Genomic DNA, 19966 nt, shown 5'->3' with positions numbered 1-19966 from the left:
CTACAGACAACCAAGAAGGAAGGCGTCTCTGTTCACGTGATGACATCACTGGGGCGGAGCTTACTGCCATCCAGGACCTGAAAACCAGGCGGTGTCAGAGGAAGGTCACCCAAGTCGTAGACTGTTCTCTCTGCTACCACACGGCAAACGGTACCAATGTCTGGAAGCAACAGGACTCTGAACAGCTTCTATCCAGAAACCATAAGACTGCTAAACAAGACTCACACACACACTGGACTCTACCCACATAGCTCACACCCCAACACACACACACCACACACACACTTTCACCACATATGCTGCTACCACCGTCTATTATCTATCCTGTTTTGCCTAGTCATTTTACCTCTATCTAAATGTTCATATCTACCTCATACCTCTGCACATCAACTCAGTACTGGTACTTCCTGTATACAGCCATGTTATTACCTGGTACTTCCTGTATACAGCCATGTTATTACCTGGTACTTCCTGTATACAGCCATGTTATTACCTGGTACTTCCTGTATACAGCCGTGTTATTACCTGGTACTTCCTGTATACAGCCGTGTTATTACCTGGTACTTCCTGTATACAGCCGTGTTATTACCTGGTACTTCCTGTATACAGCCGTGTTATTACCTGGTACTTCCTGTATACAGCCGTGTTATTACCTGGTACTTCCTGTATATAGCCATGTTATTACCTGGTACTTCCTGTATATAGCCATGTCATTACCTGGTACTTCCTGTATATAGCCATGTTATTACCTGGTACTTCCTGTATATAGCCATGTTATTACCTGGTACTTCCTGTATATAGCCATGTTATTACCTGGTACTTCCTGTATATAGCCATGTTATTACCTGGTACTTCCTGTATATAGCCATGTTATTACCTGGTACTTCCTGTATATAGCCATGGTATCTTTACTCACTGTGTATTTTTGCCTCGTGTCACGGTCTACATGTATGTTTAACTCTGCGTTGTTGGTAAAGGGCCCGTCAGGAAGCATTTCACTGTTAGTCTACACCTCTTGTTTACGAAGCATGTGACAAATTACATTTGATTTGAGGTGATGAAGTACTACAGATGCTTTTCAAAACTGGTTGAACGGCCATTTTTACCCTGTAGGCACCTGCAACTTACTACAAGTAGGATAATTACACTGTAGGCACCTGCAACTTACAACAAGTAGGATAAATTACACTGTAGGCACCTGCAACTTACAACAAGTAGGATAAATTACACTGTAGGCACCTGCAACTTACAACAAGTAGGATAAATGACACTGTAGGCACCTGCAACTTACTACAAGTAGGATAAATGACCCTGTAGGCACCTGCAAATTACAACAAGTAGGATAAATTACACTTGCTGAGAATTACTTGCCTCCAACCAAAGTAATTAGAATTTTGAATAATTTGGTCCAGACCATTTTTTAGTTGGAAGTGAAAAATCTTAATAAAAATGTTTATTTAATTTTTTATCTAACCTTTATTTAACTAGGCAAGTCAGTTAAGAACAAGTTCTCTTTTTTTTTTACAATGACGGCCTACCCCAGCCAAACACGGACGACGCTGGGCCAATTGTGCGCCGCCCTATGGGACTCCCAAATCACAACCGGATGTTATACAACCTGGATTTCGAACCAGGGAATGTAGTGATGCCTCTTGCACTGAGATGCAGTACCTTAGACCGCTGCACCGTTCGGGAGCCCCGAATTTCAGTTTAGGTCACATTTTTTGGGGGTCCTGTGCCAGTTGTAAATCCAACAAATAAACATGTGAACACCATTCGATTGGTGAATTTTGACATATGTTAGAAGAAATAGTGAATTGTGTAACGATATTAATATATTTGACTGCAACTGAATGGACTGACTTCCATAGAACCTGAAGCCCTCTAGTGGTGAATTTAGGAATTACACTGACACCCACTTAATTGACCATCAAACGCAACAGTTTAACCTCTCTTTCTGGCCATTATATCTGCTAACAAAGGTGCAGAGAGGAACCCACAGGGGGGGATAGGAGGAACCCACAGGGGGGGATAGGAGGAACCCACAGGGGGGGATAGGAGGAACCCACAGGGGGGGATAGGAGGAACCCACAGGGGGGATAGGAGGAACCCACAGGGGGGATAGGAGGAACCCACAGGGGGGATAGGAGGAACCCACAGGGGGGATAGGAGGAACCCACAGGGGGGATAGGAGGAACCCACAGGGGGGGATAGGAGGAACCCACAGGGGGATAGGAGGAACCCACAGGGGGGATAGGAGGAACCCACAGGGGGGATAGGAGGAACCCACAGGGGGGATAGGAGGAACCCACAGGGGGGGATAGGAGGAACCCACAGGGGGGATAGCAGCAGAGAGTTGTATCTCTCTACATTGCTGGAAAAGGGAAGCTTTAAAGTAAGCATTTCAAAGCTCGTCTAAACCTGCCTGTTGTTTACCAAAGCAGGTGACAAATAAAAATGCATTCATTTATTTCTGTTTTTAAACTGAACCTGGCAGAGTGGAAGCAGAACAGAAACCACTTTCAGGATGTGAACCAAAATGGCACCCTATTCCCTATATAGTGCACTACTTTCTACCAGGGCTCATAGGACTCTGGTCTAAAGTAGAGCACTATATAGGGAATAGGGTGCCATTTGGGACAAATCCTCAGACTTAACGCCTCTTCACATGCGGCCACAGAACTAACCAGACCACCTGGTGTGTGGGCACCGGGTCACTGTTTTTTTTACAGCAGGATAGGCTACATCTGGCTGGGGGGGGGGGTTATACTTTCCTGAAAGCAATCGTCTCCAGCACTGGGAAAGACTTGACTTTCAATTCTAGAGCGCAGTGTGTTCTGGAGTGTGTCTGTCCAGGGCGTGATTGCTCTGCTCGGTCCACTAGTGACTGTCTGTTTAACCTGTAATTGTGTTCACCGTGGGACTGGGCTTGGGCCTTGGCTGACATAGGATAGTGTCCCTTTGAGGAACACACAGATCACCACATACCCAGTGTTACCAGAGGCAATACATACAACACTATTCCTTGGCTGTTTCATTGCTAAAGTTGTTTTTGTTTTTTTTTACTATTTTTGAACATTTGAATTAAGTGCAATAAGTTGTATTAGACTCGCCTAGCCCCGCGCCCTCGCCTAGTCCCACTCCCTCGCCTAGTCCCAACTCCCTCACCTAGCCCCGCTCCCTCGCCTAGCCCCAACTCCCTCGCCTAGCCCCAACTCCCTCGCCTAGCCCCCACTCCCTCGCCTAGCCCCCACTCCCTCGCCTAGCCCCAACTCCCTCGCCTAGCCCCCACTCCCTCGCCTAGCCCCCACTCCCTCGCCTAGCCCCAACTCCCTCGCCTAGCCCCAACTCCCTCGCCTAGCCCCAACTCCCTCGCCTAGTCCCCAACTCCCTCGCCTAGTCCCCACTCCCTCGCCTAGCCCCCACTCCCTCGCCTAGCCCCTACTCCCTCGCCTAGCCCCAACTCCCTCGCCTAGCCCCCACTCCCTCGCCTAGCCCCCACTCCCTCGCCTAGCCCCCACTCCCTCGCCTAGCCCCCACTCCCTCGCCTAGCCCCAACTCCCTCGCCTAGCCCCGCTCCCTCGCCTAGCCCCGCTCCCTCGCCTAGCCCCCACTCCCTCGCCTAGCCCCGCTCCCTCGCCTAGCCCCGCTCCCTCGCCTAGCCCCAACTCCCTCGCCTAGCCCCAACTCCCTCGCCTAGCCCCAACTCCCTCGCCTAGCCCCCACTCCCTCGCCTAGCCCCCACTCCCTCGCCTAGCCCCAACTCCCTCGCCTAGCCCCAACTCCCTCGCCTAGCCCCAACTCCCTCACCTAGCCCCCACTCCCTCGACTAGCCCCAACTCCCTCGCCAAGCCCCCACTCCCTCGCCTAGTCCCAACTCCCTCACCTAGCCCCGCTCCCTCACCTAGTCCCAACTCCCTCACCTAGCCCCGCTCCCTCACCTAGCCCCAACTCCCTCGCCTAGCCCCGCTCCCTCGCCTAGTCCCAACTCCCTCGCCTAGCCCCGCTCCCTCGCCTAGTCCCAACTCCCTCACCTAGCCCCGCTCCCTCGCCTAGTCCCAACTCCCTCACCTAGCCCCGCTCCCTCACCTAGTCCCAACTCCCTCACCTAGCCCCGCTCCCTCACCTAGCCCCACTCCCTCGCCTAGCCCCGCTCCCTCGCCTAGTCCCAACTCCCTCGCCTAGCCCCGCTCCCTCGCCTAGTCCCGCTCCCTCACCTAGCCCCGCTCCCTCACCTAGTCCCAACTCCCTCACCTAGCCCCGCTCCCTCGCCTAGCCCCGCTCCCTCGCCTAGCCCCGCTCCCTCGCCTAGCCCCGCTCCCTCGCCTAGCCCCGCTCCCTCGCCTAGCCCCGCTCCCTCGCCTAGCCCCGCTCCCTCACCTAGCCCCAACTCCCTCGCCTAGCCCCGCTCCCTCACCTAGCCCCAACTCCCTCGCCTAGCCCCGCTCCCTCGCCTAGCCCCGCTCCCTCGCCTAGCCCCGCTCCCTCGCCTAGCCCCGCTCCCTCGCCTAGCCCCGCTCCCTCGCCTAGCCCCGCTCCCTCACCTAGCCCCAACTCCCTCGCCTAGCCCCGCTCCCTCACCTAGCCCCAGCTCCCTCGCCTAGCCCCCGCTCCCTCGCCTAGCCCCAACTCCCTCGCCTAGCTCCCTCACCTAGCCCCAACTCCCTCGCCTAGCCCCGCTCCCTCGCCTAGCCCCGCTCCCTCGCCTAGCCCCAACTCCCTCGCCTAGCCCCGCTCCCTTGCCTAGCCCCAACTCCCTCGCCTAGCCCCGCTCCCTCACCTAGCCCCAACTCCCTCGCCTAGCCCCGCTCCCTCACCTAGCCCCAACTCCCTCGCCTAGCCCCGCTCCCTCACCTAGCCCCAACTCCCTCGCCTAGCCCCGCCCCCTCACCTAGCCCCCGCTCCCTCGCCTAGCCCCAACTGCCTCACCTAGCCCAACTTTCTAGCCCCGCTCCCTCGCCTAGCCCCGCTCCCTCGCCTTGCCCAACTCACTCACCTAGCCCAACTCACTCACCTAGCCCCAACTCCCTCACCTAGCCCCGCTCCCTCACCTAGCCCCGCTCCCTCGCCTAGCCCCGCTCCCTCGCCTAGCCCCAACTCCCTCGCCTAGCCCCGCTCCCTCACCTAGCCCCAACTCCCTCGCCTAGCCCCAACTCCCTCGCCTAGCCCCAATTCCCTCGCCTAGCCCCGCTCCCTCACCTAGCCCCGCTCCCTCACCTAGCCCCGCTCCCTCGCCTAGCCCCAGTTCCCTCGCCTAGCCCCAGCTCCCTCGCCTAGCCCCGCTCCCTCGCCTAGCCCCCGCTCCCTCGCCTAGCCCCAACTCCCTCGCCTAGCCCCGCTCCCTCGCCTAGCCCCAACTCCCTCGCCTAGCCCCAACTCCCTCGCCTAGCCCCAACTCCCTCGCCTAGCCCCAACTCCCTCGCCTAGCCCCGCTCCATCACCTAGCCCCCGCTCCCTCGCCTAGCCCCAACTCCCTCACCTAGCCCCACTCCCTCACCTAGCCCCAACTCCCTCACCTAGCCCCAACTCCCTCACCTAGCCCAGCTCCCTCGCCTAGCCCCGCTCCCTCGCCTAGCCCCGCTCCCTCGCCTAGCCCCGCTCCCTCGCCTAGCCCCGCTCCCTCGCCTAGTACTGTCTGGTCTATGTACTCTGTCAGCAGCATGTATCTCAACATGTATATGTACTGTCTGGTCTACGTACTCTGTCAGCAGCATGCATCTCAACATGTACATGTACTGTCTGGTCTACCTACTCTGTCAGCAGTATGTATATGTACTGTCTGGTCTACGTACTCTGTCAGCAGCAGGTATTTCCTGAGACAATCCAGGAAGACTTCACTACCTCCCTGGTGAAAGTGTAGGGCAGGCAGCTCAACCCCCATGTTGCAGTCTCTGAGGGTGAACACCAGGTAGGACCAGCCCTCCTCCTTCACCCTGACCGAGGCCAGGTCACTGAGACGGAAGAACAGCCGGGAACCCTTACTCTTCTCTGGGATGGGAGCGGGTTGAGGAGGAGCACCTGGAGAGAGAGGGAGAGGGGTTTAGAGACAGGATATACACAGAAACACACAATGAGGTGTGGGAGGTGGAGGGGGGGGGTTTAGATACACAACACTACATATGTCCTCACACAATGAGGTGGGGGAGAGAGAGGGGGGGAGAGATGGAGAGAGAGGGGGGGTAGGGGGTTTAGATACACAACACATGTACTCACACAATGAGGTAGGGGTGAGAGAGAGGGGGGGGGTTTAGATACACAACACTACACATTTACTCACACACAAATTAGAGTATGTGTGTGTATTCTCGCTAGGGGTTTTCCTAATGCAGAGAGACAAGCAGCACAACGTTCATGCCACACTTCATCTATAGTTGTATAGATCCATGTGTAATGCTTTTTAATTTGACTCGCTTGACATTTAAATGTCTGCAGAGCAGGAAGTAGCAGGAGGCCTGATTAATCCCCCAAGGGCCTGCTGGAGAAGATTGATCGTACTGTGGGAAAAGTGAAGCAATTAGTCTCCTCTCCTCCAACCAACTTAATCATGGTCGCTCTGCTAAAGCAGCTTCTGGACGTAAAGAGGGGAGGTGTTTTGGAATTCCAGCCAGAAAGGAGGGAGAGAGAGAGAGAAATATACTGTATATATGAGAGAGGCCGCTGCACGCTTAACAAGGTTAAGCCTTGCCAGGAAGAACCACAGAACGGCAAGGCCAAGAACAACAATTATGTTGCATTGTGGTTCCAGTACTAGACATTGTGGTTCCAGTACCAGACATTGTGGTTCCAGTACCAGACATTGTGGTTCCAGTACCAGACATTGTGGTTCCAGTACTATACATTGTGGTTCCAGTACCAGACATTGTGGTTCCAGTACTATACATTGTGGTTCCAGTACCAGACATTGTGGTTCCAGTACCAGACATCGTGGTTCCAGTACCAGACATTGTGGTTCCAGTACCAGACATTGTGGTTCCAGTACCAGACATTGTGGTTCCAGTACCAGACATTGTGGTTCCAGTACCAGACATTGTGGTTCCAGTACCAGACATTGTGGTTCCAGTACTAGACATTGTGGTTCCAGTACCAGACATTGTGGTTCCAGTGCTAGACATTGTGGTTCCAGTACCAGACATTGTGGTTCCAGTACCAGACATTGTGGTTCCAGTACCAGACATTGTGGTTCCAGTACCAGACATTGTGGTTCCAGTACTAGACATTGTGGTTCCAGTACCAGACATTGTGGTTCCAGTACCAGACATTGTGGTTCCAGTACTAGACATCGTGGTTCCAGTACCAGACATTGTGGTTCCAGTACTAGACTTTGTGGTTCCAGTACCAGACATTGTGGTTCCAGTACCAGACATTGTGGTTCCAGTACCAGACATTGTGGTTCCAGTACCAGACATTGTGGTTCCAGTACCAGACATTGTGGTTCCAGTACCAGACATTGTGGTTCCAGTACCAGACATTGTGGTTCCAGTACTAGACATTGTGGTTCCAGTACTAGACTTGACAGTTCAAAGAAACCGGACATATCTCATTGCAGTAGGCTCCAGGTAATGACAATATATCAGCTGGACAGGTAAGGAATAGTGACATTTGTCTCTCCATAGAGGAAGCACGATGACGCTAAAACATTGATATGTTCTCCATGACTTTCCCTGACTAAATAAAAAGGTCAAATCAATGGCCATTCTACTGTGGCCTACCCGGGCCTACTCTGTTCTGCTGTGTTCTAGGGTGTTCTGCTGTGCTCTAGGGTGTTCTGCTGTGCTCTAGGGTGTTCTGCTGTGTTCTAGGGTGTTCTGCTGTGTTCTAGGGTGTTCTCTTCCACTCACCTTCATTGTTGCTGGGTTTCTTCCTGAACTGAACAGTGTGAACCATGTCCCATTCTGTCTCACAGCTCAGCTGGTGCTCTACCTGCCTGGTAGGCTTGTCTCCTGGGTCTTGGCTCGGACCCTGGTGCCGCTGGCCCCATTCAAACACAGAGCTAGACTCCTGGGAGAGAGAATACAGGTATACTCAGACCCACCCATATACTGTACTATCTATATACAGTACACACACCTACCCATATGCTGTACTATCCACAGTACTGTTCAAAAGTTTGGGGTCATGTAGAAATGTCCTTGTTTTCCATGAAAACATACCTGAAATGAGTTGCAAAATGAATAGGAAATATAGTCAAGACGTTGACAAGGTTATAAATAATGATTTTTAATTTAAATAATAATTGTGTCCTTCAAACTCTGCTTTTGTCAAAGAATCCTCCATTTGCAGCAATCACAGCCTTGCAAACCTTTGGCATTCTAGTTGTCAATTTGTTGAGGTAATCTGAAGAGATTTCACCCCATGCTTCCTGAAGCACCTCCCACCCGTTGGATTGGCTAGATGAGCACTTCTTACGGTCAAGATGCTCCCACAACAGATCAATAGGGTTGAGATCCAGTGACTGTGCTGGCCAATCCATTATAGACAGAATACCAGCTGACTGCTTCTTCCCTAAATAGTTATTACATAGTTTAGAGCTGTTCTTTGGGTCATTGTCCTGTTGTAGGAGGGAATTGGCTCCAAATAAGCGCCATCCACAGGGTATGGCATGGCGTTGCAACATGGAGTGATAGCCTTCCTTCTTCAAGATCCCTTTTACCCTGTACAAATCTCACACTTTACCACCACCAAAACACCCCCAGGCCACCACATTGCCTCCACCATGTTTGACAGATGGCGTCAAGCACTCCTCCCAGCATCTTTTCTGCATCTCATGAATGTTCTTCTTTGTGACACCTCAAACTCAGATTCGTCTGTCCATAACACTTTTTTTCTCCAAATCTTCATCTGTCCAATGGCTGTGTTCTTTTGCCCATCTTAATCTTTTCTTTTTAATTGGCCAGTCTGAGATATGGCTTTCTTTTTCGCAACTCTGCCTAGAAGGCCAGCATCCCAGAGTCGCCTCTTCACTGTTGACGTTGGGACTGGTGTTTTGCAGTAACTATTTAATGAAGCTGCCAGTTGAGGATATGTGAGGCATCTGTTTCTCAAACTAGACACAAATGTACTTGCCCTTTTGCTCAGTTGTGCACCGGGGCCTCCATTTGCACTGTTCTGTGAAAGGGGTTTTCTAATGATCAATTAGCCTTTTAAAAGTATAAACTTGGATTAGCTACATAACGTGCCATTGGAACACAGGAGTGATGGTTGCTGATAATGCTCCTCTGTACGCCTATGTAGATATTCCATTAAAAATCTGCTGTTTTTCAGAAATGTCTAAGTGACCCCAAAATGTTGTACTATCTATATACAGTACATAGTTCTGGCTGGGTAGGTGGCTGGCTGGCTAGGTGGCTGGCTGGGTAGGTGGCTGGCTGGCTGTGTAGGTGGCTGGCTGTGTAGGTGGCTGGCTGGCTGGGTAGGTAGTGGTACAGATAAATACAGAAAAGGCTGGAAATACTATGAGAGAGACTATTCAAATTAAACCGGGATGAGAACCACAGAGAACCAAACTGACAGACATCTGTCCTGAGTGGCTGGTAGAGAGAGGAGAGTTAGTTTCCATGAAGAGATGAGCTAGCTATGTGTTTTCATCACGACCGGGATGAGAACCACAGAGAACCAAACTGACAGACATCTGTCCTGAGTGGCTGGTAGAGAGAGGAGAGTAAGTTTCCATGAAGAGATGAGCTAGCTATGTGTTTTCATCACGACCGGGATGAGAACCACAGAGAACCAAACTGACAGACATCTGTCCTGAGTGGCTGGTAGAGAGAGGAGAGTTAGTTTCCATGAAGAGATGAGCTAGCTATGTGTTTTCATCACGACCGGGATGAGAACCACAGAGAACCAAACTGACAGACATCTGTCCTGAGTGGCTGGTAGAGAGAGGAGAGTTAGTTTCCATGAAGAGATGAGCTAGCTATGTGTTTTCATCACGACCGGGATGAGAACCACAGAGAACCAAACTGACAGACATCTGTCCTGAGTGGCTGGTAGAGAGAGGAGAGTTAGTTTCCATGAAGAGATGAGCTAGCTATGTGTTTTCATCACGACCGGGATGAGAACCACAGAGAACCAAACTGACAGACATCTGTCCTGAGTGGCTGGTAGAGAGAGGAGAGTTAGTTTCCATGAAGAGATGAGCTAGCTATGTGTTTTCATCACGACCGGGATGAGAACCACAGAGAACCAAACTGACAGACATCTGTCCTGAGTGGCTGGTAGAGAGAGGAGAGTTAGTTTCCATGAAGAGATGAGCTAGCTATGTGTTTTCATCACGACCGGGATGAGAACCACAGAGAACCAAACTGACAGACATCTGTCCTGAGTGGCTGGTAGAGAGAGGAGAGTTAGTTTCCATGAAGAGATGAGCTAGCTATGTGTTTTCATCACGACCGGGATGAGAACCACAGAGAACCAAACTGACAGACATCTGTCCTGAGTGGCTGGTAGAGAGAGGAGAGTTAGTTTCCATGAAGAGATGAGCTAGCTATGTGTTTTCATCACGACCGGGATGAACCATTTTAGATTCAGGAATCAGGATATACTTCTGGGCTTCGGTTTCCTGTTGCATCTCCGCTCTCAAGGGTTTTTATTTCAGTCAAGAGATCACTAGAACATCTGCACTCTAGTGCAGCAGAGAAACAGAGACAGGAAACATGAAGCGATGCTGCTGTCACATGACCAAGGTGATTGGAGCCAGACTGTGGTTTGACAGTCATCGTCCAGCTCTCAAGACAACCGATGTGTCACCATGGATACAGCCAAGCCGACATGTAAAAATGAGGAGTGTTGTCACCATAATCCCGACTAATGTTCCCTTTAAGCTGCGCGGACACCGTGCTGCGTGTGTTTTTTTTCTCCCCAAAGGTCTCATGAAATGTAGGTCTACACTGAACACCACACATTGGCTGCTACTGTAGGCTGACTGATAGAACAGCTATTTCCATGTTAAACAAATTGCACTGTCTGTCTGTATTGTCAGCACCAGCCAACAGTTGTGGCCAAAAGCCAATCAGCAGTTTTTCTATATGAATGTACCAGTAAGATTGATAAGAGTAATCTTGTTAGTATTTTAATATACGCACATGTGTACACTTTGTTTATGATGACCTTAAACATGGAATATTACATCAAAAAGATATGTAAATAAAGTCTAACCTTGGCAGCACACAGCATGGCAGAGTGGTCAACATCTTCCACGGGTTTATATTCCAGCACTATGTCTCCATCCTGGTAGAAATGACGAGAAGGAATGTTCAGTCTGATCTGTGGACATCATAACAGGGAAGGATACATCTCATTCTGTTGTTCCATATTGACATACCTGGTCCAGGACACGCAGGGATCCCGAAGTCAGGGAATCCTGCTCCTCACTCCTTTCTGGGTTGGTGTGTATAAAAACTCCATCATGCTCATATAGAACCTGAGAGAGAAAGAGGGAAACGCATTCAGAGATGAATACAACTCATGTTATGTTGTTGTTGGAGACTTGGTAAACAAATAGGCCTAATGTACCTAGCTAGCTAACTTCATCCAAATCAAGTGCTATTTCCATGTGATAATGTAATGGGGTACATTTGCTGCATTGTTTATAATTTTGCTCTTTGAACATTGACCAATTTCACATTCTTTCTACCTTTTCAGGAACGTGATGTTGTGGCTAACTAGGTAGCAGGCTCAACCAACTTCCTGACAACTTTTAAACTGTTTTGCATGTTTGTTTTGGTGGTCGTTAGTAACGTTACAACAAGTTAGCTCGACTTGTCACTATGAAAGCTAACAACATGAGCCTGTTGGTATTCTGGAAGTCGGCAGGTTCAACATTTTACAAGTAACTTCTTATGACCGAAAACCACTTTGTTTCACCTGAATCTGCACTACTCTGCCAACTGGACAGGCGACTTCTACTAACTAACGTTATGTTAGCTGTCAAGTGTCGACAATGTTTTTGTTCAACTTCTAGCCAACTGTTTTCGGTTCAACTATTTACAAAACCTCACAGACAACATGATCCGTTGACAATGCGAACAAAGCATATGTATATATATATATATTTTTAACTAAATGCCACAAATCTGTTTTCTCAGCACCTTGAAGCCCGCTGAAGTCGCCATGTCGCCTGTCTCAGCTGACGACGACGTAGTAGGACAGCTCACGCGTTTCCAGTTGTTTTGGGAGGGGAGGGCAGAACAAATAACTACATACTCGTCAATGTGTGTTGCTGATTTTTGACACATTCATTGTAAACCAACGACGCAAATAACGAGATCATTGAAAAAGTTGAGTGTATCTCGCATACAACAGAGATTATTAATTGAACTGTTATTTGTTCAAGCTTCCACTTCCGCAAACATTCGCCAGGGAACATTGGCGTTAACAGGGGTGAAGTCATTATCCCGATTCTGTTGCAAAACGTTTCGTAAACGGAACGAAACGGGGCGGGACCTACCTTAATCTGTCCAATAGAATCTCTCGTTTTTTTTGGAACTGTTTGGACTAATGATTACACCAACCAGTAGGAGTGGGAGGTGGCACCTTTGGACTTCGTTGTGTAGTGTTTAATTTGCGTTTTTTATTCCAGACAAAGGTTGTAAAACCCTGTACATATTTAGTCAAATAAGAATTTGTTCTTAACTGACTTGCCTAGTTAAATAAAGGTAAAAAAATATATAAATATAAAAAAAATCATCAAATCAAATTGTATTTGTCACATGTACCGAGTACAACAGGTGAAGTAGACCTTACAGTGAAATGCTTATTTTACAAGCCCTTAACAAACAATGCAGTTTCATGAAAAATAAGTGTTAAGAATTTCTTACTAAAATTAATTAACTGAAGTAAAAAAAATTATAAATAAGAAAATAGAAAAATAACAAATTATTAAAGAGCAACAATAAGATAACTAGCGAGGCTATGTACAGGGGGGTACCAGTCAAAGACTGGTGTCATACCTTAAGCGAGCAGGTGATAAAATCAACTCTCTCTCTCTTCAATTCAAAGGGCTTCATTGGCATGGGAAACATGTTTACATTGTCAAAGCAAGTGAAATAGATAATAAACAAAAGTGAAAAAGACAATAACAAACAACAAAGTTTAAAAGGAATTAGAGACATTTCAAATGTCATATTATGTATATATACAGTGTTGTAACGATGTGCAAATAGTTAAAGGCTGGGTTTTCTGTACAGCACTTTGAGATATCAGCTGATGTATGAAGGGCTATATAAATACATTTGATTTTATTTGAATATGTGGCCTGTCGTACGGTAATTTGGTAAAAAGCCAATTTGACATTTGCTCAGTTCATTGTTTTCACTGAGGAAATGTAGGAGTCTGCTGTTAATGATAATGCAGAGGATTTTCCCAAGGTTGCTGTTGACACATATAGGTAGTTATTGGGGTCGGATTTGTCTCCACTTTTGTGGTTTGGGGTGATCAGTCCTCGGTTCCAAGTTTTAGGGAAGATGCCAGAGCTGAGGATGATGTTAAAGAGTTTAAATATAGCGAAGTGAAATTTGTTGTCTGTATAATTAATAATTTAATGTAGGATACCATCAACACCACAGGCCTGTTAGGGTTGGAGGGGTTGTATTGTGTCCTGTAGTTCATTCAATGTAATTGGAGAATCCAGTGGGTTCTGGTAGTCTTTAATAGCTGACTAATATTTTCTATTGTTCATGTATGTGTTTTTGCTGTTTGTTCTTTGTTATAAAATAAATATATGTTTTGAAGTGGTTTACCCATACATCTCCATTTTGATAGATAACTATTTGTTTTTTCCAATTTTCCCAGAAGTGGTTAGAGTCTATGGATTCTTCAATTACATTGAGCTGATTTCTGACATGCTGTTCCTTCTTTTTCCGTAGTGTATTTCTGTATTGTTTTAATGATTCACTATAGTGAAGGCGTAGACTCAGGTTTTCTGGGTCTCTGTGTTTTTGGTTAGATATGTTCCTCAATTTATTTCTTAGGATTTTGCACTTTTCATCCAACCATTTGTCATTGTTGTTCATATTCTTATGTTGTCTGGTTGAAATGTTTAGATTTGATAGTGAAGCTATTTAGGCTTTCTACTGCCAAGTTTACACCTTCGCTATTGCAAGTGAAACGTTTTATCCAGAAAGTTGTCTAGAAGGGATTGAATTTGTTGTGATTAATTACTTTCTGGTAGGTTTCTACACTACTTTCCTTTCGTCTGTAACATTTCTAAAATGTATGCAGTTTATTCAGCTTGATGCCTCATGATTGAATATTTCTCTGTTCAAGTACAATGTGATTTTGCTGTGATCTGATAGGGGTGTCAGTGGGTTTTCTCTTTCTCCTCTCTCTCTCTCTCTCTTTCTAATGTATAATTTAGTGCATCTTGTTCTCACTTAATAGCAAATTAAAGCTGGAATTGCTCCATTTACAGACCAGCTCACACATTTACCTCTTCTGGCTCCTGTAAGACCTCTTTGTCTTCACAGAAGAGAGAGAGAAGAGGGAGAAATAGTGTGAGAGTTAGAGAGAGAGACAGAGAGAGACAGAGAGAGACACAGAGAGAGAGAGAGAGAGAGAGAGAGAAGGAGAAGGTGTCTCTGGGATGGATGAGGCTAATATTTCAGGAGACAGAAGGGGTATCTGGGATGGATGAGGCTAATATTCCAGGAGAGAAGGAGAAGGGGTATCTGGGACGGCCCCTGGATGAGTCTGAAGGGAAGTGTGTATCACTTTCTCATAAACTGTTCTAACTCACCACTCAGTCTGTTCCCACTGGAGGCTACAGCAGTCAGTAATAATGCTCTAAGTTCAAGTACACACACTCTGAAGAACCGCTTGGTCTCTGGTTCACTCAACCACAAACATGATGATGACTCCCACAGTTAGACAGAGTGCCAGTGCAGTTTCGTGTATGACTAAAAATGAATATTCTCTCCATGGTGCCCTCCTACACACGCACGAGCACGCACGAGCACAAACATATACAGTGCCTTGCGAAAGTATTCGGCCCCCTTGAACTTTGCGAACTTTTGCCACATTTCAGGCTTCAAACATAAAGATATAAAACTTTATTTTTTTGTGAAGAATCAACAACAAGTGGGACACAATCATGAAGTGGAACGACATTTATTGGATATTTCAAACTTTTTTAACAAATCAAAAACTGAAAAATTGGGCGTGCAAAATTATTCAGCCCCTTTACTTTCAGTGCAGCAAACTCTCTCCAGAAGTTCAGTGAGGATCTCTGAATGATCCAATGTTGACCTAAATGACTAATGATGATAAATACAATCCACCTGTGTGTAATCAAGTCTCCGTATAAATGCACCTGCACTGTGATAGTCTCAGAGGTCTGTCAAAAGCGCAGAGAGCATCATGAAGAACAAGGAACACACCAGGCAGGTCCGAGATACTGTTGTGAAGAAGTTTAAAGCCGGATTTGGATACAAAAAGATTTCCCAAGCTTTAAACATCCCAAGGAGCACTGTGCAAGCGATAATATTGAAATGGAAGGAGTATCAGACCACTGCAAATCTACCAAGACCTGGCCGTCCCTCTAAACTTTCAGCTCATACAAGGAGAAGACTGATCAGAGATGCAGCCAAGAGGCCCATGATCACTCTGGATGAACTGCAGAGATCTACAGCTGAGGTGGGAGACTCTGTCCATAGGACAACAATCAGTCGTATATTGCACAAATCTGGCCTTTATGGAAGAGTGGCAAGAAGAAAGCCATTTCTTAAAGATATCCATAAAAAGTGTTGTTTAAAGTTTGCCACAAGCCACCTGGGAGACACACCAAACATGTGGAAGAAGGTGCTCTGGTAAGATGAAACCAAAATTGAACTTTTTGGCAACAATGCAAAATGTTATGTTTGGCGTAAAAGCAACACAGCTGAACACACCATCCCCACTGTCAAACATGGTGGTGGCAGCATCATGGTTTGGGCCTGCTTTTCTTCAGCAGGGACAGGGAAGATGGTTAAAATTGATGGGAAGATGGATGGAGCCAAATACAGGACCATTCTGGAAGAAAACCTGATGGAGTCTGCAAAAGACCTGAGACTGAGACGGAGATTTGTCTTCCAACAAGACAATGATCCAAAACATAAAGCAAAATCTACTATGGAATGGTTCAACAATAAACATATCCAGGTGTTAGAATGGCCAAGTCAAAGTCCAGACCTGAATCCAATCGAGAATCTGTGGAAAGAACTGAAAACTGCTGTTCACAAATGCTCTCCATCCAACCTCACTGAGCTCGAGCTGTTTTGCAAGGAGGAATGGGAAAAAATGTCAGTCTCTCGATGTGCAAAACTGATAGAGACATACCCCAAGCGACTTACAGCTGTAATCGCAGCAAAAGGTGGCGCTACAAACTATTAACTTAAGGGGGCTGAATAATTTTGCACGCCCAATTTTTCAGTTTTTGATTTGTTAAAAAAGTTTGAAATATCCAATAAATGTCGTTCCACTTCATGATTGTGTCCCACTTGTTGTTGATTCTTCACAAAAAAATACAGTTTTATATCTTTATGTTTGAAGCCTGAAATGTGGCAAAAGGTCGCAAAGTTCAAGGGGGCCGAATACTTTTGCAAGGCACTGTACACACACACACACACACACCGACTAACGTCTTTAAAAACACAGGTCGCTGTTTTCATGAGGTTATTGATGTCATTCTGTAAAAAGTGTCAGTGAACTTCTCCAGGAAACCTGGCAAGTAGTTTTCCTGGTGTGATGTCGCCACCTTGGTCTGTGTTCACGGTTCCCATTAGTTTTCCTGGTGTGATGTCACCACCTTGGTCTGTGTTCACGGTTCCCATTAGTTTTCCTGGTGTGATGTCACCACCTTGGTCTCTGTTCACGGTTCCCATTAGTTTTCCTGGTGTGATGTCACCACCTTGGTCTGTGTTCACGGTTCCCATTCGTTTTCCTGGTGTGATGTCACCACCTTGGTCTGTGTTCACAGTTCCCATTAGTTTTCCTGGTGTGATGTCACCACCTTGGTCTGTGTTCACGGTTCCCATTAGTTTTCCTGGTGTGATGTCACCACCTTGGTCTGTGTTCACAGTTCCCATTCGTTTTCCTGGTGTGATGTCATCACCTTGGTCTGTGTTCACGGTTCCCATTAGTTTTCCTGGTGTGATGTCGCCACCTTGGTCTGTGTTCACGGTTCCCATTAGTTTTCCTGGTGTGATGTCACCACCTAGTGGTCTTGTGTATTATTAGCTTCTAACCAGTACAGCAAGAGGAGGACGCAGTTTGGCATTTATTGTCATGAATCTTGCCCTAGAGGCAGCCTGCAGAGTGGTCACTAGCTGGCACAGCCACAAAGTCATAAAATATACAGTTTAACCTAACTTAACCACACTGCTAACCCTAATGACTAATCCCAAACTTAAAAGAAGACCAAGAAGCAAATGTTTGTTTTCATGAACTTTTACAATATAGCCTATTTTGACTGCTGGCCCATCTAATGAAAATCAAGCAGTTCTGCCTCCAGGGCAAGATTAATGACAATAAACGTCAACCTGGGAGAAGGATGGGCCTCCTCCCGTATGAGGGAGAATCTCAAATGCATACTCCTCGCGTCCTCTCTCTCCTCGTCTCCTTCTCAAAAACACAATGGAAAAAAGCTAGAGGTCTTTCCCCTCTGATCTTCTCCTCCAGTGGATTTTGAGAAGGAGCCGAGGAGAAATTAAGTTTCTCCCTGACTCTTGTTTCTCTCAAGGTTTCTTCCTTCTAAGGAGATGTTTACTTGTCACTATACTGCTGCTTGCATAGGGATCTAGGCCGGCTTACCGTAAAAGCACTTTGTGACTGATGATATAGAAAGGGATTTATGGATGGAATTTGATTTGTCCCAGAAGGCAATTGGTTTTGCAGCAGGTAAGGATGAGACGTAAAAAAACATGTAAAATCCACATGACAACAACACAATGATACACCATGACAACAACACAATGATACACCATGACAACATCACAATGATACACCATGACAACAACACAATGATACACCATGACAACAACACAATGATACACCAGAACAACAACACAATGATACACCATGACAACAACACAATGATACACCATGACAACAACACAATGATACACCATGACAACAACACAATGATACACCAGAACAACAACACAATGATACACCAGAACAACAACACAATGATACACCAGAACAACAACACAATGATACACCATGACAACAACACAATGATACACCAGAACAACAACACAATGATACACCATGGCAACACAATGATACACCATGACAACAACACAATGATACACCAGAACAACAACACAATGATACACCATGACAACAACACAATGATACACCATGACAACAACACAATGATACACCATGACAACAACACAGTGATACACCAGAACAACAACACAATGATACACAAAGACAACAACAATGATACACCATGACATCAACACAATGATACACCAGGACAACAACACAATGATACACCAGAACAACAACACAATGATACACCATGACAACAACACAATGATTCACCAGAACAACAACACAATGATAAACCATGACAACAACACAATGATACACAAAGACAACAGCACAATGATACACCAGAACAACAACACAATGATACACAAAGACAACAGCACAATGATACACCAGAACAACAGCACAATGATACAAAAAGTCAACAGCACAATGATACACCAGAACAACAGCACAATGCTACACAAAGTCAACAACACAATGATTCACCATGACAACAACACCATGACTATAACACATCTATACACACTGACAACAACACAATGATTTACCATGACAACAACACCATGACAACAACACAATGACACAAAATGGCAACAACACAATGATAACAACACCATTATACACACTGACAACAAGACAATGACGCACAATTATAACACATAACAGGATAAAAACCAACACATAACCAGATTGTTCAAATCATTGCCTGGCTAGCTCAGTCTGTGGAGCACGATCTCTTAATCTCAGTGTCCTTGGTTCAAGCCCCACGTTGGATGATCATTTCCTTTGGGGGTGGCAGGTAACATAGAGGTTAGGGAAGCGGACCAGTAACGTTTGAATTCTGGTCGGAAGTGGGCCGGCAACTGAAGAGTTGAGAGTATCAGTAACCAAGATGCAATCACCTGCCGTTGTGCCTTTGAGCAAGGCAATTAACCCCTAAAATGTTCAACGGATGCAGTAGTACGGCTGCCCTCTGCTCCAATCTCTCCAATCTCTGTATATATAGGGCTGCCCTGTGTTCCAATCTCTGTATATATAGGGCTGCCCTGTGTTCCAATCTCTGTATATATAGGGCTGCCCTGTGTTCCAATCTCTGTATATATAGGGCTGCCCTGTGTTCCAATCTCTGTATATATAGGGCTGCCCTGTGTTCCAATCTCTGTATATATAGGGCTGCCCTGTGTTCCAATCTCTGTATATATAGGGCTGCCCTGTGTTCCAATCTCTGTATATATAGGGCTGCCCTGTGTTCCAATCTCTGTATATATAGGGCTGCCCTGTGCTCCAATCTCTGTATGTATAGGGCTGCCCTGTGCTCCAATCTCTGTATATATAGGGCTGCCCTGTGCTCCAATCTCTGTATATATAGGGCTGCCCTGTGTTCCAATCTCTGTATATATAGGGCTGCCCTGTGTTCCAATCTCTGTATATATAGGGCTGCCCTGTGTTCCAATCTCTGTATATATAGGGCTGCCCTGTGTTCCAATCTCTGTATATATAGGGCTGCCCTGTGTTCCAATCTCTGTATATATAGGGCTGCCCTGTGTTCCAATCTCTGTATATATAGGGCTGCCCTGTGTTCCAATCTCTGTATATATAGGGCTGCCCTGTGTTCCAATCTCTGTATATATAGGGCTGCCCTGTGTTCCAATCTCTGTATATATAGGGCTGCCCTGTGTTCCAATCTCTGTATATATAGGGCTGCCCTGTGCTC

The 19966-nt window shown here is 46.7% G+C and overlaps 1 protein-coding gene across 2 annotated transcripts in view; it reads right to left on the bottom strand.

Annotated features, from left to right (window-relative positions):
* Window positions 1-12387, bottom strand: part of LOC110519348 (TBC1 domain family member 15-like) — a 78637-nt gene extending 66250 nt beyond the window's left edge. For both annotated transcript variants that reach the window (XR_005038455.1, XM_036956612.1), the window contains exons 1-5: window positions 12087-12387; window positions 11321-11419; window positions 11155-11226; window positions 7839-7998; window positions 5793-6018 (exon numbers count right to left, since the gene is read on the bottom strand). Coding sequence is in view for 1 of the 2 variants with exons in the window: in XM_036956612.1 (XP_036812507.1) it covers window positions 5793-6018; window positions 7839-7998; window positions 11155-11226; window positions 11321-11419; window positions 12087-12233 (704 nt within the window). In the remaining variant the exon portion in view is untranslated. The remainder of the gene's footprint in view (window positions 1-5792; window positions 6019-7838; window positions 7999-11154; window positions 11227-11320; window positions 11420-12086) is intronic.
* Between the last annotated feature and the right edge of the window lie 7579 nt (window positions 12388-19966).

Source organism: Oncorhynchus mykiss, chromosome 21 (genome assembly GCF_013265735.2).
Source record: "Oncorhynchus mykiss isolate Arlee chromosome 21, USDA_OmykA_1.1, whole genome shotgun sequence".
NCBI lineage: Eukaryota > Metazoa > Chordata > Actinopteri > Salmoniformes > Salmonidae > Oncorhynchus > Oncorhynchus mykiss.
This window is presented reverse-complemented; position numbering and strand designations above follow the sequence as displayed.